This window comes from Lampetra planeri, unplaced genomic scaffold (assembly GCF_965212315.1).
Source record: "Lampetra planeri unplaced genomic scaffold, kcLamPlan1.2.h2 scaffold_315, whole genome shotgun sequence".
NCBI lineage: Eukaryota > Metazoa > Chordata > Hyperoartia > Petromyzontiformes > Petromyzontidae > Lampetra > Lampetra planeri.
In genome coordinates, this window is record NW_027615139.1 from 43,705 (window position 1) to 71,302 (window position 27,598).

At 55.7% G+C, this 27,598-nt stretch overlaps 3 protein-coding genes across 5 annotated transcripts; all 3 read right to left on the reverse strand.

Moving 5' to 3' along the window:
- Positions 1-798: 798 nt before the first annotated feature.
- LOC144740853 (syntaxin-1A-like) lies at positions 799-14,963 on the reverse strand. Of its 3 annotated transcripts, none has more exons than XM_078623567.1 (11): positions 14,789-14,963; positions 11,893-11,985; positions 11,138-11,237; positions 9,697-9,771; positions 9,212-9,282; positions 8,623-8,731; positions 7,348-7,421; positions 6,391-6,528; positions 5,592-5,702; positions 2,668-2,725; positions 1,115-1,203 (listed from the first exon to the last, which is right to left on the reverse strand). In XM_078623567.1, the coding sequence occupies exons 1-10, from the start codon at positions 14,825-14,827 to the stop codon at positions 2,696-2,698; spliced, it is 840 nt and encodes a 279-aa protein (XP_078479693.1). In that variant the 5' UTR covers positions 14,828-14,963; the 3' UTR covers positions 1,115-1,203; positions 2,668-2,695. The 3 variants fall into 3 exon arrangements, with proteins under 3 accessions (XP_078479692.1, XP_078479693.1, XP_078479691.1); XM_078623565.1 differs by having other exon boundaries at positions 2,668-2,756; XM_078623566.1 differs by lacking the exon at positions 2,668-2,725 and having other exon boundaries at positions 799-1,203.
- A 1,974-nt stretch (positions 14,964-16,937) lies between these two features.
- LOC144740849 (DNA-directed RNA polymerase II subunit RPB11-a) lies at positions 16,938-19,826 on the reverse strand. Its single transcript, XM_078623558.1, has 4 exons — positions 19,626-19,826; positions 18,536-18,625; positions 18,049-18,223; positions 16,938-17,632 (listed from the first exon to the last, which is right to left on the reverse strand). Exons 1-4 carry the CDS (start codon positions 19,676-19,678, stop codon positions 17,597-17,599), a joined length of 354 nt encoding a protein of 117 aa, XP_078479684.1. The 5' UTR covers positions 19,679-19,826; the 3' UTR covers positions 16,938-17,596.
- Positions 19,827-19,967: 141 nt separating this feature from the next.
- DNAJC30 (DnaJ heat shock protein family (Hsp40) member C30) lies at positions 19,968-26,595 on the reverse strand. Its single transcript, XM_078623560.1, has 4 exons — positions 25,750-26,595; positions 24,186-24,467; positions 22,885-23,008; positions 19,968-20,125 (listed from the first exon to the last, which is right to left on the reverse strand). The coding sequence occupies exons 1-4, from the start codon at positions 26,566-26,568 to the stop codon at positions 20,118-20,120; spliced, it is 1,233 nt and encodes a 410-aa protein (XP_078479686.1). The 5' UTR covers positions 26,569-26,595; the 3' UTR covers positions 19,968-20,117.
- Positions 26,596-27,598: the final 1,003 nt, after the last annotated feature.

Here is a 27,598-nt window from a genome sequence, read left to right on the forward strand (position 1 = left end):
GCGCCGCAGGAAGTGACGTCGCAGACCCAAGTGCCACAGGAAGTGACGTCGCAGCTCCTGCCGCCGCAGGAAGTGACGTCACTGCCTTCGCCGCCACAGGAAGTGACGTCGCAGACTTCGCCGCCACAGGAAGTGACGTCGCAGACTCCGCCGCCGCAGGAAGTGACATCACAGACCCCGGCGCCGCAGGAAGTGACATCGCTGCCTTCGCCGCAGGATGTGACGTCGCAGATCCCTCCGCCGCAGGAAGTGACATCAGACTCCGGTGCCGCAGGAAGTGACATCACAGACCCCGGCACCGCAGGAAGTGATATCAGACCCCGGCGCCGCAGGAAGTGACGTCGCAGACCCAAGTGCCACAGGAAGTGACGTCGCAGCTCCTGCCGCCGCAGGAAGTGACGTCACTGCCTTCGCCAGCCACAGGAAGTGACGTCGCAGACTTCGCCGCCACAGGAAGTGACGTCGCAGACTCCGCCGCCGCAGGAAGTGACATCACAGACACCGGCGCCGCAGGAAGTGACATCACAGACCCCGGCGCCGCAGGAAGTGACATCGCTGCCTTCGCCGCAGGAAGTGACGTCGCAGATCCCTCCGCCGCAGGAAGTGACATCAGACTCCGGTGCCGCAGGAAGTGACATCACAGACCCCGGCACCGCAGGAAGTGACATCAGACCCCGGCGCCGCAGGAAGTGACGTCGCCGCTCCTGCGGGCCGCCCAGATGGGGGTGAGGGGAGTGAGGGGGGGGGAGTGGGGGGGTGGGGGGAGTGAGGGGGGGGGGAGTGGGGGGGTGGGGGGAGTGGGGGGGTGGGGGGGGGGAGCGAGGGAGCTCCGTGCTTGGCGGTGGGTCACGAAGTCTCCGTCGAGGCCGGAGTTGGCGGGCGATTGCCGGGCAGCTCACGGCGAAGACCACAGCGGTGATGGTGGCGGTGGCGGCGGTGGCAGCGGCGGGCGGAGGATTCGCCGAGGGCGGAGGAGGCGGCGGTGGTTGAGGGAGGGGCGGTGGAGGGGTGTTGGCGGTGGGCCCTTGACCGTGACCGGCGTTGCCAGGCCGGCTCGGGGGTTGGGCTCCGTGTGGAGTGAGGTGCCGGGGGGAGGGGCTCGGGGAGGGGGGCTCAGGGGGGGGGTCAGGAGAGCGTGGTGGCGAGGATGATGATGAGGATTACGACGAGGATGGCGACGCACACTCCGATCACAATGAGTTTCTGGAGGGCGTGCGGTGGGGAGGGAGGGGAGGGATGGAGGGGAGGGAGGGAGAGAGGGAGGGAGGGAGGGAGGGAGGGAGGGAAGGAGGGAGGGAGGGAGGGAGGGAGGGAGGGAGGGAGGGAGGGAGGGAGGGAGGGAGGGAGGGAGGGAGGGAGGGAGGGAGGGAGGGGAGAGAGGCGAGGAGGCAGGGAGGGGAGGGAGACACACACACAGACACACACAGACACACACAGACACACACACAGACACGCACACACAGACACACACACACAGACACGCACACACAGACACACACGCACACACACACAGACACACACACGCACACACACACGCGCGCCTGTGTTAATGATTGTGACTGCGAGAGTTCATCGTTAGTAAGCCACCACCATCACCCGCATGCTACATTCACCATCACCACCGTGAGTACCATCACCATGGCAACGAAGCACCATCACCACGATGACGAAGCACCATCACCATGGCAACGAAGCATCATCACCACGAGCCCCATCACCACGACGACGAAGAAGCACCATCACCACGGCAACTAGAACCATCACTACGATGACGAAGCAGCACCACCATCACCACGGCAACTCGAACCATCACCACGACGACGAGCACCATCACCATAGCAACAAAGCACCATCACCGCGAGCACCATCAACACGACGAGCACCATCACCACGGCAACTAAAACCATCACCACAACAACTAGAACTGTGGCCAAGACCGTGAGCACCATCACCATGACGACGACCATCACCACGGAGAGAGAGGGAGGGGAGAGAGGGGGAGGAGGAGGAGGAGGGGGAGGAGGAGGAGAGGGAGGGAGATGAGGGGGAGGGGGATGAGGAGGAGGGGGAGGAGGAGGGAGGGGAGAGGGGGAGGAGGAGGGAGGGGAGAGGGGGAGGAGGAGGGAGATGAGGGGGAGGAGAGGGAGGGAGATGAGGGGGAGGGGGAGGAGGAGGAGGGGGAGGAGGAGAGGGAGGGGAGAGAGGGGGAGGAGGAGGGGGAGGGAGATGAGGGGGATGAGGAGGAGGAGGGGGGGAAGGAGGAGAGGGAGGGTAGAGAGGGGGAGGAGGAGGGGGAGGAGGAGGGAGATGAGGAGGAGGAGGGGGAGGAGGAGGAGAGGGAGGGAGGGGAGAGAAGGGGAGGGAGAGGAGGAGGGAGGGAGGGTATATAGAGGGGGAGGAGGGAGGAGGAGGGAGATGAGGGGGAGGAGGAGGGAGATGAGGGGGAGGAGGAGGGAGATAAGGGGGAGGAGGAGGGAGATGAGGGGGAGGAGGAGGGAGATGAAGGGGAGGAGGGAGATGAGGGGGAGGAGGAGGGGGAGGAGGAGGAGGGGGAGGGAGATGAGGAGAGGGAGAAGGAGGAGATGGAGGTGGTCGTGGTCTCTGCTATGGCCTCTAACGTAGCCACAGCAGCAGCAGCAGCAGCTGTGGCCGCCACCGTAGACTCACCACTTCACCTTGAGGCCCACGGACAGGCCTACAACGAGAGCCACGACAGAGGCCAGGACTAGCAGGCAAACCACCACGAGGATGGTGCGCTGGGCAGCGCGGGCAGCAGCAACAACAACAACACAAACAACAACAACGACAACAACAACAACGAGCGTTAGGTGGGGGGTGGCAGCGATGTCAACGCGTGTTGTGACGATGCCGCCAAGTGGTGGTGGTGGTGTCACTAGCACCGTCATCACAGTCAGCACCACCACCATCAACAACAACAACAACCGCCATTCGCCACTAAGTGGCGGTGACGTCACCACGACGCTTGTGCCAGGCCATGTGCACCTTGAGGTTACCACGTGAAGTGTCGAACGCCCGCTGGAAGGAATGACCGTGGCCGAGAAGACCTGAAGCTTCGTGCGGAGCGACAGACCAGGTAGCTTCCACACAACGTTACGCAACAAATGAAAATATAATGCCGCTCGACTGATTCGGAGTGAGACCTCTGCTGTCAAACAGGAGCCGGTCATGAGCACACTGCCCAGGTATGGGAAACTCTCCACTCTCCACAACTGCCCCATCACCGATTGGGAGTTGTGGGGGTGGAGTGTCCGATGGTACAAAATACCCGGTGATCCAATCTCCGACCCCCAGGAACAGGTTTGCAGATTTGATGAGCATTTCTGCGAGGTCCTGGGGAAGGGGAAATTCCTCGGCATGGAAAACATCGTGGGACAAAGTGGGGATGACCCTGCTGAGGCTGCGGTGCCTCAAATCTTGGTTGAAGAAGTCACCCCTTGTGAGTGGCTGGCTGAGGTGCCATCTGTTGAGGAAGTACTTAAGGCGATCCAGAGTCTGAGACCAGAAAAAGCACCGGGCAAAGATGATCTCCCTAGCGAAATGCTGAGGGAGGGTGACGTTTGTGCACAGACTGCCCTACATGACATCATAACAAGTCTGGGCCACTGGACGGGTTCCGCAGGATTGGAAGGATGCCCTGGTGGTACCCCTCTTTAAGAAGGGGGACCACACAGACTGTAACAACTACAGGGGCATCTCCTCAGTGTGCCGGGAAAGGTCCTGGCAAGGATTATTCAACATCGCCTTTGCTAGGCACGCTGAGGAGAGGCTTGCGGAGCCCCAATGCGGTTTCAGGAAAGGGCGGTCCTGCACAGATGCCATATTTTCTGTCCGTTTGCTACAGCAGAGGTGTAGGGAATTCCAACAAGATCTACATCTGTGCTTTATTGACCTGGTCAAGGCCTATGATACCATCAGTAGGCCTGGGCTCTGGGTTGTTCTTCGTGCTTTCGGAGTCCCTGACCCTCTGCTCACGATCATTAAGGACCTTCATGATGGTGAGCGGGCCCGGGTAAAACTACGTGGCCGGGAGTCAGAGCCTTTCCCTGTAAACCTTGGGGTGCGACAGGGATGTCCTCTGGCTCCCACATTATTTAACATCTATTTCGACTGCGTAGTTCGTGAAGCCTTCAATAGCTGTACCGGAGGAATTTCCATCTGGTACAGATACAATGGGAGGCTGATCGATGTCCGGGTGCGGTCAAGGGATGGCTCCCTATTGGTCAACCACGTTATGTATGCCGATGATCTGGTAATCGCTGCCCATTCAGAAGAGGAGTTGGAGACGCTGCTGCTGAGACTGGAGCGTGCCACTAAGAGGTGGGGCCTTACCATCAGCCCCACTAAAACTAAGCACCTGCCTGGGTATTTTGTACCATCGGACACTCCACCCCCACAACTCCCAATCGGTGATGGGGCAGTTGTGGAGAGAGTGGAGAGAGTGGAGAGTTTCTCCCATACCTGGGCAGTGTGCTCATGACCGGCTCTGGTTTGACAGCAGAGGTCTCACTCAGAATCGGTGATGGGGCAAATTTTGACTGAAAACTTTCGTGACCGCCGTAGGAATTAATATTCTTCGCTTCTTTCGGTAAAGTCACGTAGATAGAAGAGGAAAAAAAAAATAACAAAAATAAAAATAACAAAAATAGAAATAACAAAAATAGAAATAACAAAAATAGAAATAACTAAAATAAAAATAACAAAAATAAAATTAACAAAAATAAAAATAACAAAAATAAAATTTATAAAAATAACAAAATAAAAATAACAAAAATTCAAATAACAAAAAGTTAAATAACAAAAATAACAAAAAAACTCTAATAAAGACCACGACGTTTCGATCACACCACAAGCCACCGTCTTCGGGAGGGGAGAGGGGAGAGGGTCGCGGGAGGCTTCAAAAACAAGGTGGGGGGGGTGCGAGGGGGGGGGCTAAAGCTCTCCGTTTGGCAGTTCCGGACCGCGCGGGGTGACGTCAGCAATGACGTCACGGCGTAGTGGGCGGAGCCTACGTGGACTGGGGTCAGAGGTCGCAACCGGGTACCCGATACCCGTACCCTCAAGTTCATGTATTAGGTGTAGCCCTGTGAGCCATTCGGCTCTTGAATCGAGTGCAACCGCAACAAACAAAAAAACATGAACAAGAAAACATCTTAAAGTGAATATGTGACTAAGTGCAAACAGAAAATCCAAGAAAAGACAGCAAAATATTGCAGAAAAAAACACCGCACACCAACGCTGTGTGCAAAAATCCCAGTGGGATGCAAGACAAACAACAACAACCATAAGACAACTTAGATTAACCCTACCCGATACCCGGCTACCCGTACCAAGCCGGGTACGGGTAGTGAGTGTAGTGAGTGTTAGTGAGTAGTAAGTGTGTAGTGAGTGTTGGTGAGTGTTGGTAGTGAGTGTGTAGTGAGTGAGTGTTGGTGAGTGAGTGTGTACTAGTGAGTGTTGGTGAGTGTACTAGTGAGTGTTGGTGAGTGAGTAGTGAGTGTTGGTGAGTGAGTGTTGGTGAGTGTTGGTGAGTGTACTAGTGAGTGTTGGTGAGTGTTGGTGAGCCATCTCACTTTGCGCGTCTTGGTCTGCATCTTCACGGCCTTCTTGGTCTGCTCCTTGGCCTGCCCCACGTAGTCCACAGAGTTCTCCACGTTGCGTTCAATATTGTTCACCATCTCACCCTGAGACACACACACGCACGCACACACACACAGTCACACACACAGACACGCACACACACACACACACGCACACACGCACGCGCACACACACACAGTCACACACACAGACACACACGCACACACACACACGCACACACGCACGCACGCACACACACGCACGCACACACACACACGCACACACACAGGCAGAGCTCCCCCAGGTAGCCTCTAGCAGTGATGTAGGGGCAAGTGCTGCTAGTAGCATCACCTATGAAGGCTACCAGCACTGTGGCACACACAGAGGGGGTCTGCCGATGATGCTGCTGCTGATGATGATGATGATGCTGCTGCTGCTGATGCTGCTGCTGCTGCCGATGATGCTGCTGATGATGCTGCTGCTGATGCTGTTGATGATGCCGATGATGATGATGCTGCTACTGATGATGCTGATGATGATTATGCTGCTGCTGATGCTGATAATGCCGACAATGATGATGATGCTGCTGCTGCTACTGCTGCTGATGATGCTGCTACTGCTGCTGATGATGCTGCTACTGCTGCTGCTGATGATGATGATGATGCTGCTGCTGATGCTGCTACTGCTGCTGCTGCTGATGATGCCGCTACTGCTGCTGCTACTGCAGCTGCTGCTGATGCTGCTGCTACTGCTGCTGCTACTACTACTGCTGCTACTGCTGCTGCTTCTCACCTGAGCCTCCACCAGCATGGCCATGTCCAGGAACATGTCGTGCAGCTCTCTGATGGAGGTCTCCAGCCGCATGATGTCCGAGTGGCGAGACTCGATCTCACTGAGGGCCTGCTTAGTCAGCTTGGAGTCCATGATGATCTGTGGGGCAACAACAACCACCACCACCACAACAACCATCACAACCATCACAACCACTACAACCATCACCACCACAACCACCATCACAACCACTACAACCACCACCATCACAACCACCATCACAAGCACAACCACCACCACCACAACCACCATCACAACCACCACAACAACCACCATCAAACACCACCACCACCGCAACCACCACCACAACCACCATCATAACCACCATCACAACCACAACCATCACAACCACCACCACCACAACCACCATCAAACACCAACACAACCACCATCACAACCACCACCACCACTACAACCATCACCACCACAAACACCAACACAACCACCATCAAACACCAACACAACCACCACCACAACCATCACAACCACAACCACCACAACCACCACCACAACCACAACCACCATCACAACCACCATCAACCACCAAAACCAACACCACAGCTTTGTCTGTGTGTGTACATCACAGGTGGTGCTACTCGCTACTAGCAGCACTTGCCCCTGCAGCCCTGCTAGAGGCTACCTGGGGGAGCTTTGTCTGTGTGTACATCATTGATGGTGCTACTCGCCACTAGCAGCACTTGCCCCTGCAGCCCTGCTGGAGGCTACCTGGGGGAGCTTTGTCTGTGTGTGCATCATAGGTGGTGCTTCTACTAGCAGCACTTGCCCCTACAGCCCTGCTGGAGGCTACCTGGGGGAGCTTTGCCTGTGTGTGCATCATAGGTGGTGCTGCTACTAGCAGCACTTGCCCCTGCAGCCCTGCTGGAGGCTACCTGGGGGAGCTTTGCCTGTGGCACCCACCCCGGAAGTGAAGATTGTTGGGTTTCCACTCTCCAGCATCTCCTCCAGTTCCTCATCAGTGGTCGTCTTGCCAGCTACACAGACACAGGCAAAGGTCCCCCGCGTAGCCCACGCAGGGCACACGGGGCAAGTGCTGTTAGTGGCGAGTAGCAGCACCTGTGATGCACACACAGGCAACGCTGCCACAGGTAGCCTCTAGCAGGGCTGTAGGGGCAAGTGCTGCTAGTAGAGTGAGTGAGTGTGAGTGAGAGTGAGTGAGTGAGTGTGTGAGTGAGTGTGAGAGTGAGTGTGAGAGTGAGTGAGTGTGAGAGTGAGTGTGAGAGTGAGTGAGTGTGAGAGTGAGTGAGTGTGTGAGTGAGTGTGAGAGTGAGTGTGAGAGTGAGTGAGTGTGAGAGTGAGTGTGAGAGTGAGTGAGTGTGAGAGTGAGTGAGTGTGTGAGTGTGAGTGAGTGTTAGTGAGTGAGTGTGTGAGAGTGAGTGAGTGTGAGAGTGAGTGAGTGTGTGAGTGTGAGTGAGTGTGCGAGTGAGTGAGTGAGTGAGTGTGTGAGTGAGTGTGTGAGTGAGTGTGAGAGTGAGTGTGAGAGTGAGTGAGTGTGAGAGTGAGTGTGAGAGTGAGTGAGTGTGAGAGTGAGTGAGTGTGAGAGTGAGTGAGTGTGTGAGTGAGTGTGAGAGTGAGTGTGAGAGTGAGTGAGTGTGAGAGTGAGTGTGAGAGTGAGTGAGTGTGAGAGTGAGTGAGTGTGTGAGTGAGTGTTAGTGAGTGAGTGTGTGAGAGTGAGTGAGTGTGAGAGTGAGTGAGTGTGTGAGTGTGAGTGAGTGTGCGAGTGTGTGAGTGAGTGAGTGTGTGAGTGAGTGTGTGTGTGAGTGAGTGAGAGTAAGTGTGAGAGTGTGTGAGTGAGTGAGTGAGTGTGTGAGTGACTGAGTGTGTGAGTGAGTGTGTGACTGAGTGAGTGACTGAGTGAGTGAGTGTGTGACTGAGTGAGCATGTGAGTGACTGAGTGACTGAGTGACTGACTGAGTGACTGAGTGAGTGTGTGACTGAGTGAGCATGTGAGTGACTGAGTGACTGACTGAGTGACTGAGTGAGTGTGTGACTGAGTGAGTGAGTGACTGAGTGAGTGTGTGAGTGACTGAGTGAGTGACTGAGTGAGCGTGTGAGTGAGTGACTGAGTGAGTGACTGAGTGAGCGTGTGAGTGACTGAGTGAGTGAGTGACTGACTGACTGAGTGACTGAGTGTGTGAGTGAGTGAGTGACTGAGTGAGTGTGTGAGCTCCTCACTAATCTCAAGTTGTCTCTGGATGCGCCCTTTGCAGCGTGAGCGGTAGTCGGTCTGCGTGTTGTTGTACTCGGTCATCACCTCCACAAACCTCCTGGACAGCGCCAGGTTCTGTACCACCACAACAACAACAACACCCACAACAACAACCACAACAACAACAACAACCACAACAACAGCCACATTGAGACCACAACAATCACGTGACATCATTAACGCACCATACCGCTCACCCCAACGCTCACCACAACGCTCACCCCACCGTGCACCCCACCGCTCACCCCAACGCTCACCTCACCGCTCACCCTCGCACTCACCCCACCGCTCACCCCGACGCTCACAACTCACCCCAACGCTCACCCCAACGCTCACCACTCACCCAAACGCTCACCCCAACGCTCACCCCAACGCTCACCCCAATGCTCACCCCAACGCTCACCCACACACTCACCCCAACGCTCACCCCCACACCCACCCCCACACTCACCCGACCGCTCACCTCAGTGCTCACCCCAACGCTCACCCCCAACGCTCACCCACACACTCACCCCAACACTCACCCCACCGCTCACCTCAGCGCTCACCACTCACCTGGGTTTTCTGAATCCTCAAGTCGGCTGCGTTGTGATCACCACTGTCCAACTCTATCCTCTGATCCATGGCTGCACAGGTGAGCAGACAGGGTGAGTGGGTGGGTGAGTGGGTGAGTAGGTGGGTGAGTGGGTGAGTGGGTGGGTGGGTGGGTAAGTGGTGAGTGGGTGAGTGGTGGGTGAGTAGGTGGGTGGGTGGGTGAGTGGGTGGGTGGGTGGGTGAGTGGGTGGGTGGGTGGGTGAGTGAGTGGGTGGGTGGGTGAGTGGTGAGTGGTGGGTGAGTGAGTGGTGGGTGAGTAAGTGGGTGGGTGGGTGAGTGGGTGAGTGAGTGGGTGAGTGAGTGGGTGGGTGAGTGGGTGGGTGGATGAGTGAGTGGATGAGTGAGTGAGTGGGTGAGTGAGTGGGTGAGTGAGTGAGTGAGTGGGAGAGTGAGTGGGTGAGTGAGTGAGTGGGTGAGTGAGTGGTAGGAGAGTGGTGAGCGCTCACCCTTGAGTTTTGAGCGGACTCCATTTGCTAAGCGCTTAATTTCAGCCATCGTCTGTTCCAGTTCCATCTTCACCTCTTCAGCATCAACAACAACATCATCATCAGCAGCATCATCATCATCAGCAACAACATCATCAGCATCAACAACAACATCATCATCATCAGCAACAACATCAGCAGCAACATCATCGTCATCAGCAGCATCATCATCAGCAACATCAGCAGCACCATCATCAGCAGCAGAGCATCAGCAGCAACATCATCAGCAGCAACATAATCAGCATAAAAATCAGCATCTACAGCAACATCAACAACATCATCATGGGTGTATAGGTGAGTATAGTGGTGAGGCTGGTGGTGAGCGTGGTGGTGGTGAGTGTGGTGGTGAGCGTGGTGGTGAGCGGTGAGTGTGGTGGTGAGAGGTGAGTGTGGTGGTGAGCGTGGTGGTGAGCGTGGTGGTGAGCGTGGTGGTGAGTGGTGAGCATGGTGGTGAGCGTGGTCGTGAGCGTGGTGAGTGTGGTGGTGAGAGGTGAGCGTGGTGGTTAGCGTGGTGGTGAGCGTGGTGAGCGTGGTGGTGAGTGGTGGTGAGCGTGATGAGCATGGTGAGTGGTGGTGGTGAGGCGTGGTGAGCGTGGTGAGCGTGGTGGTGAGCGTGGTGGTGAGCGTGGTGGTGAGCGTGGTGGTGAGCGTGGTGGTGAGCGTGGTGGTGAGTGGTGGTGGTGAGTGGTGGTGAGCGTGGTGGTGAGTGGTGGTGAGCGTGGTGGTGAGCGTGGTGGTGAGTGGTGGTGAGCGTGGTGGTGAGCGTGGTGGTGAGCGTGGTGGTGAGTGGTGGTGAGCGTGGTGGTGAGTGGTGGTGAGCGTGGTGGTGAGCGTGGTGGTGAGCATGGTGGTGAGTGGTGGTGGTGAGTGGTGGTGAGCGTGGTGGTGAGTGGTGGTGAGCGTGGTGGTGAGCGTGGTGGTGAGTGGTGGTGAGCGTGGTGAGCGTGGTGGTGAGCGTGGTGGTGGTGAGTGGTGGTGGTGAGTGGTGGTGGTGGTGAGCGTGGTGGTGAGTGGTGGTGGTGAGTGGTGGTGGTGAGTGGTGGTGGTGAGTGGTGGTGAGCGTGGTGGTGAGTGGTGGTGGTGAGCGTGGTGGTGAGCGTGGTGGTGAGCGTGGTGAGTGGTGAGCATGGTGGTGAGTGGTGGTGAGCGTGGTGAGCGTGGTGGTGAGTGGTGGTGGTGAGTGGTGGTGGTGAGCGTGGTGGTGAGTGGTGAGCGTGGTGGAGGTGGTGAGTGGTGAGAGTGGTGGTGAGTGGTGGTGAGTGGTGAGTCTCACTGTTGTCCATGTTGGGTGCTGACAGGATGGCGCTGTGCATGGTGGTGGTGAGCGTGGTGGTGAGCGTGGTGGTGAGCGTGGTGGTGAGTGGTGGTGGTGAGTGGTGGTGAGCGTGGTGGTGAGTCTCACTGTCGTCCGTGTTGGGTGCTGACAGGATGGCGCTGTGCGTCCTCCTCACCTCCTCCACCAGCTGAGCCACTCGCTCCACAGAGACCCGGATCTCACTCACCTGCTCCTCACCACGGGGGTCACGGGGGGGTCACCACGGAGGTCACCACGGGGGGTCACGGGGGGGGTCACCACGGGGTCACCACGTGGTGGTGGTGATGGTGGTGGTGATGATGGTGGTGATGATGGTGGTGATGATGGTGGTGTTGATGATGGTGATGATGGTGGTGATGATGATGATGGTGGTGGTGATGGTGGTGGTGATGGTGGTGGTGTTGATGATGGTGATGATGGTGGTGATGATGATGATGGTGGTGATGGTGGTGGTGATGGTGGTGGTGATGATGGTGGCGATGGTGGCGATGATGATGATGGTGTTGATGATGGTGATGATGGTGGTGATGATGATGATGATGGTGGTGATGATGGTGGTGATGATGGTGGCGATGGTGGCGATGATGATGATGGTGTTGATGATGGTGATGATGGTGGTGATGATGATGATGGTGGTGGTGATGGTGGTGGTGGTGGTGGTGATGGTGGTGGTGATGGTGGTGGTGATGGTGGTGGTGATGGTGGTGATGATGGTGGTGGTGGTGGTGATGGTGGTGGTGATGGTGGTGATGGTGGTGATGGTGGTGATGGTGGTGATGGTGGTGATAGTGATGATGGTGGTGATGGTGGTGATGATGGTGGTGATAATGGTGATGTTCCACCTGCTTAAAGAACTCGTCCATGAAGTCTCTCTCCATGCTGATGTTGATGTGACTCATCGTGGTCACCTCCTCACCACCATCCACATCGTCCAACTGCACACGACACACAAACACCACTCACCCCACCACTCACCCAACACTCACCACTACTCACCACTAATCACAACTACTCACCACACACTCTGTATGAATCTATGGCTCTGTGTGGTGAGTCGATTGGTCTCTGTGTGGTGAGTCGATTGGTCTCTGCGTGGTGAGTCGATTGGTCTCTGCGTGGTGAGTCTATGGGTCTCTGTGTGGTGAGTCTGTGGGTCTCTGTGTGGTGAGTCTATGGGTCTCTGTGTGGTGAGTCTATGGGTCTCTGTGTAGTGAGTCTATGGGTCTCTATGTGATGAGTCTGTGGGTCTCTGTGTGGTGAGTCTATGAGTCTCTGTGTGGTGAGTCTGTGGGTCTCTGTGTGGTGAGTCTATGGGTCTCTGTGTGGTGAGTCTATCGGTCTCTGTGTGATGAGTCTATGTATCTCTATGTGGTGAATCTATGGGTCTCTGTGTGATGAGTCTATGGATCTCTGTGTGGTGAGTCTATGGGTCTCTGTGTGGTGAGTCTGTGGATCTCTGTGTAGTGAGTCTATGGGTCTCTGTGTGGTGAGTCTGTGGGTCTCTGTGTGATGAGTCTATGGATCTGTGTGATGAGTCTATGGATCTCTGTGTGGTGAGTCTGTGGGTCTCTGTGTGGTGAGTCTATGGGTCTCTGTGTGGTGAGTCTGTGGGTCTCTGTGTGGTGAGTCTATGGGTATCTGTGTGGTTAGTCTATGGGTCTCTGTGTGATGAGTCTATGCGTCTCTGTGTGATGAGTCTATGGGTCTCTGTGTGGTGAGTCTATGGGTCTCTGTGTGGTGAGTCTATGGGTCTCTGTGTGATGAGACTATGGGTCTCTGTGTGGTGAGTCTGTGGGTAATGATTGAGAGAGATGGCGAGTTGAATGAGTGAGTGGGTGAGTAAATGAGTGAGTCGGTAGGTGGGTGAGTGGGTAAATGATTGAGTGGATGAGTGAGTGGGTGGATGAGCGGGTGGGTGAGCGAGTGCGTGAGCCAGTGGGTGAGCGAGTGGGTGATTGGGTGAGCGAGTGGGTGAGTGTGCGAGTGGGTGGATGAGTGGGTAGGTGAGTGAGTGGATGGGTGAGTGGGTGAGTGTGCGAGTGGGTGAGTGTGCGGGTGGATGAGTGGGTGTGCGAGTGGGTGAGTGTGCGAGTGTGTGAGTGTGTGAGTGGGCGAGTGGGTGAGTGTGCGGGTGGATGAGTGGGTGTGCGAGTGGGTGAGTGTGTGAGTGTGCGAGTGGGTGAGTGTGCGGGTGGATGAGTGGGTGGGTGAGTGGATGAGTGGGTGTGCGAGTGGGTGAGTGTGCGAGTGTGTGAGTGGGCGAGTGGGTGAGTGTGCGAGTTGATGAGTGTGCGAGCTGATGAGTGTGCGGGTGGATGAATGGGTGGGTGAGTGGGTGAGTGGGTGGGTGGGTGAGTGGGTGGGTGGGTGAGTGGGTGGGTGGGTGAGTGGGTGGGTGAGTGGGTGGGTGGGTGTGCGAGTGTGCGAGCGAGTGAGGGGTGAGCGAGTGGGTCAGTTCAGTGAGACACCCAGACCCAGGCAGTGAAGCCAGGCTGGAGTGAGGGAGATTCTTCTCCTCACCACCCCGCTCCTCACCACCCCGTTCCTCACCACGTGTTACTTCTCACCACACCACGTGCCTCCCACCCAGAGACTCATAACCATAACCCATAAACATTAACACCGCACACAGACAAAGCTCCCCCAGGTAGCCTCCTGCAGGGGCAAGTGCTGCTAGTGGCGAGTAGCACCACCTATGATGCACACACAGAAAAAGCTCCCCCAGGTAGCCTCCAGCAGGGCTGCAGGGGCAAGTGCTGCTAGTAGCACCACCTATGATGTACACACAGACAAAGCTCCCTCAGGTAGCCTCCAGCAGGGCTGTAGGGGCAAGTGCTGCTAGTAGCAGCACCACCTATGATGCACACACAGGCAAAGCTCCCCCAGGTAGCCTCCAGCAGGGCTGTAGGGGCAAGTGCTGCTAGTAGCAGCACCACCTATGAAGGCTACCGGCACTGTGGCACACGCAGAGGGGGGTGGGTGGCCAGCACTTCCACGCCCGGCCGCCTTTGTCTCTCCCCCCAGTGGCGATGCTTACTGCACAACCACCGCTACGCCAGTGGTACTCATTTGAGGCCGAGTCGAGCTAGGGGAGACCCAGATGACCGCTATCACAAGGATTGAGCGCGCTAACCACTGCACCACCGCTCCCCACACAAATACAAAGATCCCCCGTGTAGCCTTAACAGACTGTAGGGGCAAGTGCTGTTAGTGAGCAGCACCTATGAAGGCCGGAACGGCACACGAGGGGGTGGGTGGCCAGCACCACTACGCCCGGCCGCCTTTGTCTCCCCAGTGGCGATGTTCACATACCGCATTTGAGGCTGAGTCGACCTAGGGGAGGCCCGGGACCGGTTCACTGGCGGTGTTGGCCGTGAGCGGTAATCGATCCCGTGTCGCCGGGTTCGTAGCGCAGCGCTAACCGTTGCGCCACCGCTCCCCACACAATACAGGAAGCCACATCACACATCTCGCCCATCGAACACCGCAAGCCACAGCGCCGCAGCTCTACGTCGACTTCCATTCGCCGAGATTTAACAACGACGACGAACACTAATGTTGAAGAAAATAAATCGTAAAAAAAAAGACCGAGGGCTAGGGGGGGGGGGCGCAGCCTGCGCGGCCCTACCGACCGAGGCGCGCCTTTCCCCGCGGGCCGGCTAGGCGAGGTCGGTGAGGCCCCCCACCCCCCGAAGGCTCGGGGCCTAGCGACGCCCACCCACCCGCCCCGCGACTCACGGCGTTGTTGTGACGGAGCTCCTCCAGGCGGTCCCTCATGGCGGAGGCACACAGACCGACGACGTGGAGCTGGTGGTGGTGGTGAGGTGGTGGTGGTGAGGTGGTGATGAGGTGATGGTGGTGGCGGTGAGAAGCGTCCTGTAAGTCTCTCTGTGGGTGTCTGTGGTGGGTGGGGTGGGTGGGGGGCGTGTCAGTGAGTGAGGAGGGAGGGGTCAGGGGTGAGGCGGGGGGGGTCAGGAGGGGGGGTCAGGGGGGTGAGGAGGATGGGGGGGTGTCAGGGGGTGAGGAGGGGGGGGTCAGGGGGTGAGGAGGGGGGGGGTCAGGAGGGGGGGGTCAGGGTGTGAGGAGGGGGGGGGTCAGGAGGGGGGGGTGAGGAGAGGGGGGGTGAGGAGGGGGGGGGGTCAGGGGGTGAGGAGGGGGGGGTCAGGGGGTGAGGAGGGGGGGTCAGGGGTGAGGCGGAGGGGGGGTCAGGGGGTGAGGAGGGGGGGGGGGTCAGGGGTGAGGCGGGGGGGGTCAGGAGGGGGGGGTCAGAGGTGAGGAGGGGGGGGGTCAGGGGGTGAGGAGGGGGGGTGAGGAGAGGGGGGGTGAGGAGGGGGGGGGTCAGGGGGTGAGGAGGGGGGGTCAGGGGTGAGGCGGAGGGGGGGTCAGGGGGTGAGGAGGGGGGGGGTCAGGGGTGAGGCGGAGGGGGTCAGGAGGGGGGGGGGGTCAGGGGGTGAGGAGGGGGGGGGGTCAGGGGTGAGGGCGGGGGGGGGGGTCAGGAGGGGGGGGGTCAGGGGTGAGGAGGAGGGGGGGGTCAGGGGTGAGGAGGAGGGGGGGTCAAGAGGGGGGAGGGTTGAGGAGCTATGCTAATGAGGTTGAGCTGCTTCCGGCTCTCCCACGATACGCGCGCCGTTGACAACGCGTTGAGTCACGTGGGGTTGTTGTTGTTGTTATTGTTGTTGTGATACAGGGTGACCCAAAAGTCAGGACACATAGGATTGTATTTATTTCAAATAAACATTGAAAATTATATGAGTATTATTATATATAAATGCGTGAAGTAATTATCTTTTGAAATGTATTAACGTGGTCCACTCTGTATCTCTCTAGGAATCTTTATCTTTGTGTGGGCGCTGTGCCGGTAGCCTTCACAGGCAATTCTGCTACTACTCGCTACTAGCAGCACTTGCCCCTACAGCCCTGCTAGAAGCTACCTGGGGGAGCTTTGTCAGTGTGTACATCATAGATGGTGCTACTCGCAGCACTTGCCCCTACAGCCCTGCTAGAGGCTACCTGGGGGGTCTTTATCTCTAGAGTGGATGTGCCAACCGAGTTTCCTGCACTCAAATCTACTTTTAGCTCCTGTCAATATTTACCCAACCACGCGGAATGGAACTCGGAATTCAAATCACGCCTTGCCGATGACGATACCCGGTCTCTACTCTAGACTCTGACCCTCAGACCCGGTCCTCTACTCTAGGCTCTGACACTGAGACCCAGTCTCTACTCTAGACTCTGAGATCCTGAGACCCGGTCCTCTACTCTAGGCTCTGACACTGAGACCCGGTCTCTACTCGAGACTCTGAGATCCTGAGACCCGGTCTCTACTCTAGACTCTGACCCTCAGACCCGGTCCTCTACTCTAGGCTCTGACACTGAGACCCGGTCTCTACTCTAGACTGAGATCCTGAGACCCGGTCTCTACTCTAGACAGACTCTGAGACCCGGTCTCTACTCTAGACCCAGAGACCCGGTCTCTACTCTAGACGCTGAGACCCAGTCTCTACTATAGACCCTGAGACCCGGTCTCTACTCTGACCCTGAGACCCGGTCTCTACTCTAAACCCTGAGACCCAGTCTCTACTCTAGACCCTGAGACCCAGTCTCTACTCTAGACCCTGAGACCCAGTCTCTACTCTAGACCCTGAGACCCAGTCTCTACTCTAGACCCTGAGACCCAGTCTCTACTCTAGACCCTGAGACCCAGTCTCTACTCTAGACCCTGAGACCCAGTCTCTACTCTAGACCCTGAGACCCAGTCTCTACTCTAGACCCTGAGACCCAGTCTCTACTCTAGACCCTGAGACCCAGTCTCTACTCTAGACCCTGAGACCCAGTCTCTACTCTAGACCCTGAGACCCGGTCTCAATACAAGTAAATAAACAGACCGTTGTGACGCATAGAAAACTTTATTTACACAAGGAGCGTGTGCGCGTGTGCGCGCGTGCGTTGTTATCACCATGGAAACACCGCCCACTGGGGAGAGACAAAGGCGGCCGGGCGTGGTGGTGCTGGCCACCCACCCCCTCTGTGTGTAGCCACAGTGCCGTTAGCCTTCATAGCACTTGCCCCAACAGTGTGTTACAGGCTATACAGGGGATCTTTGCCTGTGTTATTAGTCTACACAGTAGTTGTGTATACGCGTGTGTGTGTATACGCGTGTGTGTATACGCGTGTGTGTGTGTACGTGTGTGTGTGTACGCGTGTGTGTGTGTACGCGTGTGTGTGTAACCGTCACTTAGTGGCGGTAGTCGTTGTTGTGGTGGATGTGTTCACGGCTACGCTGCGCTACGAACCTGGCTAAGACCCAAGTTCGATTCTCGAACTGTGTGCAGTAAACATCGCCACTGGGGATAGCAGCTCTTGCCCCTACAGCCCTGCTAGAGGCTACCTGGGGGAGCTTTGTCTGCGTGTGTATTGTAGGAGGTCATGTGACTTGGGTGGTCATGTGACTTGGGTGGTCATGTGACTTGGGTGGTCATGTGACTTGGGTGGTCATGTGACTTGGGTGGTCATGTGACTTGGGTGGTCATGTGACTTGGTTCCGACTCATTCATTGCCCTCCTGGCGGTCCTTCATTGCGACCTGGGCGGGGGGAGAGGTGGGGGGTGATGGGGGAGAGGTGAGGGGAGAGGTGGGGGGTGATAGGGGAGAGGTGGGGGGGTGATAGGGGAGAGGTGGGTGGGGGGAGAGGTAGGGGGGAGAGGTGGGGGGAGAGGTGGGGGAGAGGTGGGGGAGAGGGGCAGGTTTTGGGTTGATCATTAAAAACAAGACCCACTCATTATGAACACTCACGCCCTCACCCACCCACTCACCCCCTCACTCACTCACTGACCCACCCACCCACTCACCCACCCACTCATCTATCCACCCACCAACCCCACCCACCCACTCACCCACCCACCCACCCCACTCACCCACCCACTCACTCACCCACCCACCCACTCACCCACCCACACCCATACCCACCCACTCACCAACCCACCCACCCACCCACGCACCTTGAACCTCTCCTCCAGCAGCGACACCTCCGAGATGAGGTCTGTGACTGCGTTGGTGAAGGCCTCCTGGGGGCTGTAGTCGGACGTGGTCTGCACCCTCACCACCACCTTGTGCTCAAGGGGGTGAGGCACCTTGTAGCCTGCAAACAGCACCTGGGGGTCCTTCAGCAGCTGCCTGGTAGGGGAGCGGGGGGGGGACACGGTGGGTTACACAGAGTAACTTAGTCTGGCTCTGTGAGTCTCAGTGATTAACACTGAACCCTGTGGGAACCTGAGTCTGGCTCGGTGAGTCTCAGTGATTAACACTGAACCCTGTGGGAGCCTTAGTCTGGCTCTGTGAGTCCCCAGTGATTAACACTGAACCCTATGGGAGCCTTAGTCTGCCTGTGAGCCTCACTGATTAACACTGAACCCTGTGGGAGCCCGAGTCTGGCTCTGTGAGCCCCCAGTGAGTCTCATCCTGTGTGTGTGCGTGTGAGGCCCTCACGCCCGGATGATGTTGCCCAGCGTGTGGTCCTCCTTGTTGATGGTGAAGAGACAAGCGTTGGGCACCTTCGTGTCCTTGGTGATGGTGATCCTGGCACACGCAGCACACATACAAAGGTCCCCCAGGTAGCCTCTAGCAGGGCTGCAGGGGGCAAGTGCTGCTAGTGGCGAGCAGCACCACCTAAGTACACACAAAGTTCCCCCAGGTAGCCTCTAGCAGGGCTGTAGGGGCAAGTGCTGCTAGTGGCGAGTAGCACCACCTATGATGCACAGACAAAACTCCCCCAGGTAGCCTCTAGCAGGGCTGTAGGGGCAAGGGCTGTTAGTAGCGAGTAGCACCACTTATGATGTACACAAAGCTCCCCCATGTAGCCTCTAGCAGGGCTGCAGGGGCAAGTGCTGCTAGCAGCACCACCTATGAAGGCTACCGGCACTGTGGCACACACAGAGAGGGGGTGGGTGGCCAGCACCACGCCAGGCCGCCTGTATATTATATTGTTTCTGCGGACATCGTACGCACGACGATTCTAAACGTGTAGAAGGGAGAGAGACGCAGACTTTACATAAACAGCAGCAGCAGGCGTCAGGGTCGGGATTGGAACCCACGACCTCCTGCGTACCAGGCGAGGTAGTTAACATCTCAGCCTCTCCAGCGAAGTCAGTAACAAGCTCCCAACTCCTGGAAATCGAAGCTTGGAGACCCGGGCGGTGAACGGTGCCTGGTTCGACTCGAGAAAAATGTTTAAAAATTCGTTCAAATCATTCGACTTGAACAAAAAATTATATTTGTTTTTTTTTCGGTAAAGTAACGTAGGTAGAACAATAATATTATTTTTGTCTGTGTAAATAATAATTTGTATTATTGTTCTACCTACCGAAAGCTTCAAATGAAGATTAAAACATAAATTGTCAACATCTACCCCGACGTCCGCGGCCTAGTCGCGGCCTACAAAGCCTCGGCGCTCGCCTGGATTTGCTACCGGGGTCGCGCGCTCCCAGGCGGCGGGGCGGGGAGCCAGGGCAAGCCTCCCCTGCCGAGGTTTGAGGGAACCCCAAACGCGAGCACAAAATAAAACCGATCTTTCGCTCACTTCTTCTCGCCGTCAAACAGCAGGAACGACTCGAAGGCCGGCGGCGCGTTCATGATTTAAACGGCGTCCTCGTCGTGGAAAACAAAAACCTCGTCGAAGTCGAAACTCGATTCGACCAAAATCCTCAAGTCGCCGCCTTGCGCGCGCGCTCACGGCCGCGTTCAGTGGCGGCGGTGACGTCAACCGCGCCGGTTGGGGGCAAAAGGGGGGAGACGTGACGTCACCCACCGGTTGGGCAAAGGGGAGGTGTGATGTCCCGCGCCGTCGATAGTGTCGATGACGTCATCCGCCGGTTGGTTCAGGGGGTACGTGACCAGACCGCGTCTCAACTGCGACGATGACGTCACCCCCCAAACAACACGTGCCGATGACGTCACCTTTTGAAGTATTTACGTCGTGACGTCACAACGGACAAACACAACGCCGTGACGTCATTTTAAATGAATGCGGCTAATGCGGAGACAGGAGACCTTGGGCCGTCCAAAAATGAAGTCACGCACCTGGGGGGGGGGGGGTCAGATATTTGTGACGATGTGACGAGGAGGGGGGGGGGGTGAGAAATGTGACGTCATATCAGAATACGCAACTTTAGATAAATATAGACAACACGTTCTACTTAATTAAATATACTTTTTAATAAATGTTTTCTCCTACAACATCAGAGTGCAGCGCCACATTAAATACGCACTACAATGACAATAGTTTAAAGCGATTTGAAGCATGTTTTATATATTTTTTTTTGGGGGGGGCAGAGCTTTGTGACGTCATATTTGAGGGGGGGGGGGTCAAAAATCGTCCAAAATCGCGTGACGTCATTTATGGACGGTAAAGTGACGTAGGTGTAAAATAAAATAAGTCCCGACGTTTCGGGCGCAACACACAAGCGGTCGTGATTTATAATATTTTTTTTTCTACCCACGTGACTTTACCGACAGAGCCAAAGGGTCTGAATTGCTGTAGTAACGCAAGCTTCAAGTCTCGAGGTCTTCTTGTTTGGCGTTCGATGGCGCAAATTGTGTAAATGTCGTGTCGGAGAAACCCGCCACCACCACCAACCCGGCACAGCCAATCAGCAAGGCTCAGCGTCACGTGACGGTTCATGACGAGTCGCAGCACTAGTGTAGTGTATCATGTAGTGTGTAGTCTAGTGTATAGTGTAGTGTATCATGTAGTGTAGTGTATAGTGTAGTGTGTAGTGTATAGTGTAGTGTAAGGTGTAGTGTATAGTAGTGTATAGTGTAGTGTATAGCGTAGTGTAATGAAGTGTATAGTAGTGTATAGTGTAGTGTATAGTGTAGTGTATAGTAGTGTATAGTGTAGTGTATAGTAGTGTATCATGTAGTGTGTAGTCTAGTGTATAGTGTAGTGTAAGGTGTAGTGTGTGTAGTGTATAGTGTAGTGTGTATAGTGTAGTGTATAGTTTAGTGTATAGCGTAGTGTAATGAAGTGTATAGTAGTGTATAGTGTAGTGTATAACAGTGTAGTGTATAGTTTAGTGTATAGCGTAGTGTAATGAAGTGTATAGTAGTGTATAGTGTAGTGTATAGTGTAGTGTATAGCGTAGTGTAATGAAGTGTATAGTAGTGTATAGTGTAGTGTATAACAGTGTAGTGTATAGTGTCGTGTATAGTGTAGTGTATAGTGTAGTGTATAGTAGTGTATAGTGTAGTGTAAGGTGTAGTGTATAGTGTAGTGTATAGTGTAGTGTATAGTAGTGTATAGTGTAGTGTATAGCGTAGTGTAATGAAGTGTATAGTAGTGTATAGTGTAGTGTATAGCGTAGTGTAATGAAGTGTATAGTGTGGTGTATAGTGTGGTGTATAGTAGTGTATAGTGTGGTGTATAGTAGTGTATAGTGTGGTGTATAGTGTGGTGTATAGTAGTGTATAGTGTAGTGTATAGTGTAGTGTATAGTAGTGTATAGTGTAGTGTATAGCGTAGTGTAATGAAGTGTATAGTAGTGTATAGTGTAGTGTATAGCGTAGTGTAATGAAGTGTATAGTGTAGTGTATAGTGTGGTGTATAGTAGTGTATAGTGTCGTGTATAGTGTATAGTGTGTATAGTGTGGTGTATAGTAGTGTGTGTAGTGGTGGTTGGCGCTACGCTACGAACCCGGCGACCCGAGTTTGATTCCCACTCACGGCCAACACCGCCAGTGACAGCCCTGCTAGAGGCTACCTGGGACAGCTTTATCTGTGTGTGTGCATCATAGATGGTGCTACTCGCTACTAGCAGCACGTGCCCCTACAGCCCTGCTAGAGGCTACCTGGGGGAGCTTTGTCTGTGTGTACATCATAGGTGGTGCTACTCGCTACTAGCAGCACGTGCCCCTACAGCCCTGCTAGAGGCTTCCTGGGGGAGCTTTGTCTTTTGCTCTACGAACAGCGCGGTAGAACACAAGTTGCGCCTTGCAGTATGTATGTTTCGTGAGCCGGGAGCCGGCACCGGACCGATCATCCGGCACTCGCACCGATCCAAACGTCCGGTCCATCGAACGCGGATGAAAGCCGCTGTGCAAACTTTGCCTGTCGGATCCTCTCTCCCATCCCTCCCCTCCCTCCACCTCCCCCCCCCCGTGCCCCATACGAGGGAAGGGTGGGAGGGGAGGAGAGGGAGGAAGGGTGGGAGGGAGGAGAGGGGGAGGGGAAGGGAGGAGGTGGGAGGGAGGGGAGGGAGGAGAGGGAGGGAGGGAGGGAGGGGAGGGAGGAGAGGGAGGGGAGGAGAGGGGATGGAGGGAGGGGAGGGAGGGGAGGGAAGATGATGGTGATGATGATGAGGGAGAGTAGGAGGAGGCGACGTCAGAGATGATGACGGCGATGATGTCAGTATAGGTGATGGTGATGACGTCAGTAGAGGTGATGGTGATGACGTCATTATTTATAGATGTGATGATGGTGATGACGTCAGTATAGACGATGATGACGGTGATTACGGTGATGACGTCAGTAGAGGTGATGATGATGGTGATGACGTCATTATAGATGATGATGACGGTGATGACGTCAGTATAGATGATGACGGTGATGACGGTGATGACGTCAGTATAGATGATGATAACGGTGATGATGACGGTGATGATGTCAGTAGATGATCATGACGGTGATGATGACGGTGATGACGACGCTGGTGACGTCACCAGCGCCGTCACGAGTCCGAGCGAGACGAGATGGCCGCTGCCGCGCCGAGCGTGGCGACCACCACGAGGAGGCGTGAGGCCACCCCCCCATCGCCCCCCCCCCTCCCCCCCGTGGCGGTCACCCTGCTGGTGGTGCTGGTGGTGCTGGTGGTGCCGCTGCTCCCGCAGCCGCTTGGCGCGCAGAGCGGCCTCGCGGGCAGCTCCGTAGTGGGCGCGGTAGAACTCGTCAAAGTCAAACGGGCACGGCTGGGGGGGGGGGTGAGGGGGGGTGAGGGGGGTGAGGGGAAGTGAGTCTGAGTGGGTGTGAGAGTGCGAGAGTGTGTGTGTGATTGAGTGTGAGAGAGTGGAAGAGGATGAGTGAGTGAGTGTGAGAGTGGGTGTGAGAGTGGGTGTGAGAGTGGGTGTGAGAGTGGGTGTGAGAGTGGGTGTGAGAGTGGGTGTGTGAGTGAGCGAGTGAGAGTGTGAGTGAGTGTGTGAGTGAGTGTGTGGGTGAGTGTGTGGGTGAGTGCGTGGTGTAAGGGTGAGTGTGTGGTTGAGAGTGTGAGTGTGTGGGTGAGTGCGTGAGTGTGTGGGTGAGTGCGTGAGTGAGTGAGAGTGTGAGAGAGTGTGAGTGTGTGATGGTGAGTGTGTGCATGTTAAACCGATTCTTCTATTTTGACACTGGCAAAGGAGGTCCCATGATGTAGCTGCTTACCCCGAGTTCTCAATGTCCTGACAGGGACATCGTCTTTGTGCTGGTCGCCTTGTGGCGCTGTCCTCTGCTCTGACACTGCGTGAGACGAGGCTCTAAAGAAAGCTGTCTCTGGTGTGGACCAATCAGTCTCAAAGACAATGCATATGCTGTTAGAGGATGTTTTTTTAATGTATTTTCACCACAAGTATATGTGTTTAATGCAGTGACATGATTCCTGGCAAATGGTTTCAGTTTGGGTGTTTTAACATCTTAACACAAACTGTTTTATTGCCAAAAAGGGGAAAACCTGTTCTTATATGAAGGTCCTTATTGATCATGAGCAGAGGGTCAGGGACTCCAAAAGCACGAAGAACAACCCAGAGCCCAGGCCAACTGATGGTATCATAGGTCTTGACCAGGTCAATAAAGCAGAGTTGTAGATCTTGTTGGAATTCCCTACACCTCTGCTGTAGCAGGCGGACAGAAAATATGGCATCTGTGCAGGACCGCCCTTTCCTGAAACCGCATTGGGGCTCCGCAAGCCTCTCCTCAGCGTGCCTAGCAAGGCGATGTTGAATAATCCTTGCCAGGACCTTTACCGGCACACACACACACAGATACACACACACAGATACACACACACACAGATACACACACACACCTACACACAGATACACAGATACACACACAGATACACACACACAGATACACACACACACAGACACACACACACCATAGTACAACCCTCACCTTATTCGCCCTCGTCCCTCCCGTCGCCGCTCCACCCCCACCCCCACCACCACCACCGCCGCCACCTCCGTCCGTGGCCCCGGTCCGCACGCGAGGTGGCCGCCCGGCCGCGGCCGCCTCGGCCGGGCTGAGGCGGCCGGCGTCGTAGCGCCTGCGCAGGGCAGGGTGGGCCAGCACGCGGTACGCCTCGCACACGCGCCACAAGCGGGCGGCCGCATCGGCGTCGCCCACGTTGCGGTCGGGGTGGCAGGCGAACGCCCGGCGGTAGTAGGCCGCCTTCACCTGGGACGTGAGAGGGTGAGAGAGTGTGCGTGTGTTAGTAGCTAAAGCACAGCAAGTTGGCACAGTAGGGGGCACAGGTGGTGCATCAGCCAGTCATCTCGGTCATCTCAGTCAGTCGACCCGTGGCACCTGCTGGATCTGCCCCGTGACCTGCCAGCGGGCGTTCGACACTTCACGTGATAGCCTCAAGGTGCACATGGCCTGGCACAAGCGTCGTGGTGACGTCACCGCCACTTAGTGGCGAATGGCTGTTGTTGTTGTGTTAGTAGAGTGTCCGGCAAAAACAACCCCCTACCTCCCTCCTCGTGGTGCCGGACGGTGCGTGTGTCGGTGTGTGTGTGTCAGTGTGTGTATGAGATGGAGTGATGTGGTACAGGAGGACGTGGAGCTGAGTTGACTTGCCGATGACTGGTACCAGCGGTGTCAAGATCGGCCTCTGTGGAGGAGGCTCGTGAAGGACGCTACTGGGCAGTTGGAGGCAGTCGCCCTCCAGCAACAACGGAGGGCTGAGCGACGCTCACAACAATGAGCGGAGCGCCGGGTGGCTAAAGCACAGCAAGTTGGTACAGTGGGGGCAAAGGTGGTGCATCAGCCACTCATCTCAGTCAGTCGACCTGTGGCACCTGCTGTGTCTGCCCCGTGACCTCCTGCTAGCGGGCGTTCGACACTTCACGTGATAGCCTCAAGGTGCACATGGCCTGGCACAAGCGTCGTTGTTACGTCACCGCCACTTAGTGGCGAATGGCGGTTGTTGTTGTGCTAGTGTGTCTGTACTAGTGTGTGTGCTCGTGTGTTAGTGTGCTAGTGAGTGCTCGTGTGTGTACTAGTAAGTGTGTCTGTGTGTGAGTGTGCTAGTGTGTGTGTGAGCTAGTGAGTGTGTGGGTGTAAGAGTGTTCGTGTGTTAGTGTGCTAGTGAGTGCTCGTGTGTGTACTAGTAAGTGTGTGTCTGTGTGTGAGTGTGCTAGTGTGTGTGTGAGCTAGTGAGTGTGTGGGTGTAAGAGTGTTCGTGTGTTAGTGTGCTAGTGAGTGCTAGTGTGTGCGTTAGAGTGTTAGTGTGAGTGCGTGTGAGCTAGTGAGTGTGTGCTAGTGAGTGCTAGTGTGTATGTTAGTGTGTCTGTGTGTACTAGTAAGTGTGTGTGTTAATGTGCTAGTGTGAGTGTGTGAGCTAGTGAGTGTGTGTGTGTGCTAGTGAGTGCTAGTGTGTGTGTTAGTGTGTCTGTGTGTGTGTACTAGTGTATGTGCTAGTGAGTGTGTACTACTAAGTGTGGTAGGCGGCCGTCACCTGGGCCGTGGTGGCCGCTGCCGAGATGCCAAGGACGTCGTAGTATGACGTCGGTGATGGTGGTGATGATGGTGATGTTGGTGATGATGTTGGTGGTGATGTGTGGAAGTGAGACGTGAAGGATGTGCGGTGTGGCGTGATGGTGATGGTGTGGTACGTGCGTGATGGGTGATGGTGGTTGTGCTGTTGTTTGAACAAGGGTGATGGTGTGGGTGATGATGATGCTGATGATGGTGTTACTTTTGATGGTGATGCTGATGTTGTTGATGATGATGTTGTTGTTGTTAATGCCCCTGATACTGTTGTTGATGCTGTTGTTGTTGATGATGATTGTGGTGGTGGTGTTACTGAGGAGAATGTCAAATACGCTGATAGTGCTGATGATGATGTTGCTGCTGATGATGATGCTGCTGATGCTGTTGTTGCTGATGATGTTGCTGCTGATGATGTTGCTGCTGATGTTGCCGTTGTCGTCGCCGTCTCCGCCGACCCAAACGAGAGCATCTGCCCCAGTTTCAGGGCCGCCGGCGGAGTCTGAGGCCTACACCGCCCCGAAGCCCTCAGGCTCGCCGAGCAAGGCGCTTCCCAGGCGGTAGGGCCGCTAGGAAACGACGGCGGTGGCGGCGCACGGGGAAATTGTCCAACCGCTGCGCGGCCGTCGGAGGCGCCGCGAGTGTGGAGCCGGAGGGAGGCGGCGGCGGCGGCGGGGACGGCGCAGGGCGCTGCGAAGCGGCCGCGACAGCAGGGACAGCAGCGGCCGCGCCAAGCGCCGAACTGCTCCGCTCCCAGAGCCCGAGAGAGAAACACCGCGGCCGCCATTGCTGGCGACTGGGGAAGTGAGGGGCGTGGTGGGGGTGTGACGTAATTGGGGGGTGTGACCTAGTGGGGGGTGTGGCCTAGTGGGGATGTGACGTAGTGGGGGGGGGTGACGTAGTTAGGGGTGGCCTAGTTGGGGGTGTGGCCTAGTTGGGGTGTGGCGTAGTTGGGGGCGTGACGTAGTGGGGGTGTGACGTAGATGGGGGTGTGACGTAGTGGGGGGTGTAACGTAGTTGGGGGCGTGGCCTAGTTGGGGATGTGGCCTAGTGGGGGTGTGACGTAGTTGGGGGTGTGACGTAGTGGGGAGTGTGACGTAGATGGGGGCGTGGCCTAGTTGGGGGTGTGGCCTAGTTGGGGTGTGGCGTAGTTGGGGGCGTGACGTAGTGGGGGGTGTGACGTAGTTGGGTGTGTGGCCTAGTGGGGGTGAGACGTAGTTGGGGGCGTGCGACGTAGTTGGGGGTGTGGCCTAGTGGGGGTGTGGCATAGTTGGGGGCGTGGCCTAGTTGGGGGTGTGACGCTGTGTGCAAAAATCCCAGTGGGATGCAAGTCAAACAACAACAACAACCACAAGACAACTTAGATTAAGGCCATCAGTCTAACTCTGTACTACAACAACACAAACACGGCTAAACTAATACACTTTTTGAAAGCACCAAAATAAAGCCATTAAAGCAATGAAAAAGCAATCGTTGGAACTGTGACGGAATTTTCACAATAAATGGCACGTAGAATGGAAATAATACAATAATAAAGCAAAGCATACAAAATATTTATTTTATTATATTACTTTATTATATTATTTTATTATGTTTTATTTTAATATTTTATTATTTCCATTCTATGTGACTTTACCGAAAGGACCAAGAAGATGAATCCCTGCAGTCACGAAAGCTTTAAATCGAAACATGTACTACCAAAACCCTGTAGCCATCGCTGGCTGCATGAGCCACTCCACAACAGCAGCAGGAGCATCAATCGGAGTATCGGGGTGGGTAGCGGGGGGTGGGGGGGGTGGGGGAAAAAGGGGGGGGGT

Bases quoted from the DNA above. Each gene is read 5' to 3' on its own strand.
- LOC144740849 (XM_078623558.1), bottom strand. From the start codon at position 19,678: ATGAACGCGCCGCCGGCCTTCGAGTCGTTCCTGCTGTTTGACGGCGAG. The intron at 18,224-18,535 runs GTGAGGGCCTCA...CTCCCCTACCAG, and splicing joins CTGGGCAACATCATCCGGGC to GCAGCTGCTGAAGGACCCCC. The intron at 17,633-18,048 runs GTGCGTGGGTGG...CCCCCCGCCCAG, and splicing joins TGCTGGAGGAGAGGTTCAAG to GTCGCAATGAAGGACCGCCA.
- DNAJC30 (XM_078623560.1), bottom strand. From the start codon at position 26,568: ATGGCGGCCGCGGTGTTTCTCTCTCGGGCTCTGGGAGCGGAGCAGTTC. The intron at 24,468-25,749 runs GTGACGGCCGCC...CTCACGTCCCAG, and splicing joins CAGCGGCCACCACGGCCCAG to GTGAAGGCGGCCTACTACCG. The intron at 23,009-24,185 runs GTGAGGGTTGTA...CCCCCCCCCCAG, and splicing joins GAGGGACGAGGGCGAATAAG to CCGTGCCCGTTTGACTTTGA.
- LOC144740853 (XM_078623565.1), bottom strand. From the start codon at position 14,827: ATGAGGGACCGCCTGGAGGAGCTCCGTCACAACAACGCC. The intron at 11,238-11,892 runs GTGGAACATCAC...GGTGAGGAGCAG, and splicing joins TGGACGAGTTCTTTAAGCAG to GTGAGTGAGATCCGGGTCTC. The intron at 6,529-7,347 runs GTGGGTGCCACA...GTTGCCCCACAG, and splicing joins CAACAATCTTCACTTCCGGG to ATCATCATGGACTCCAAGCT.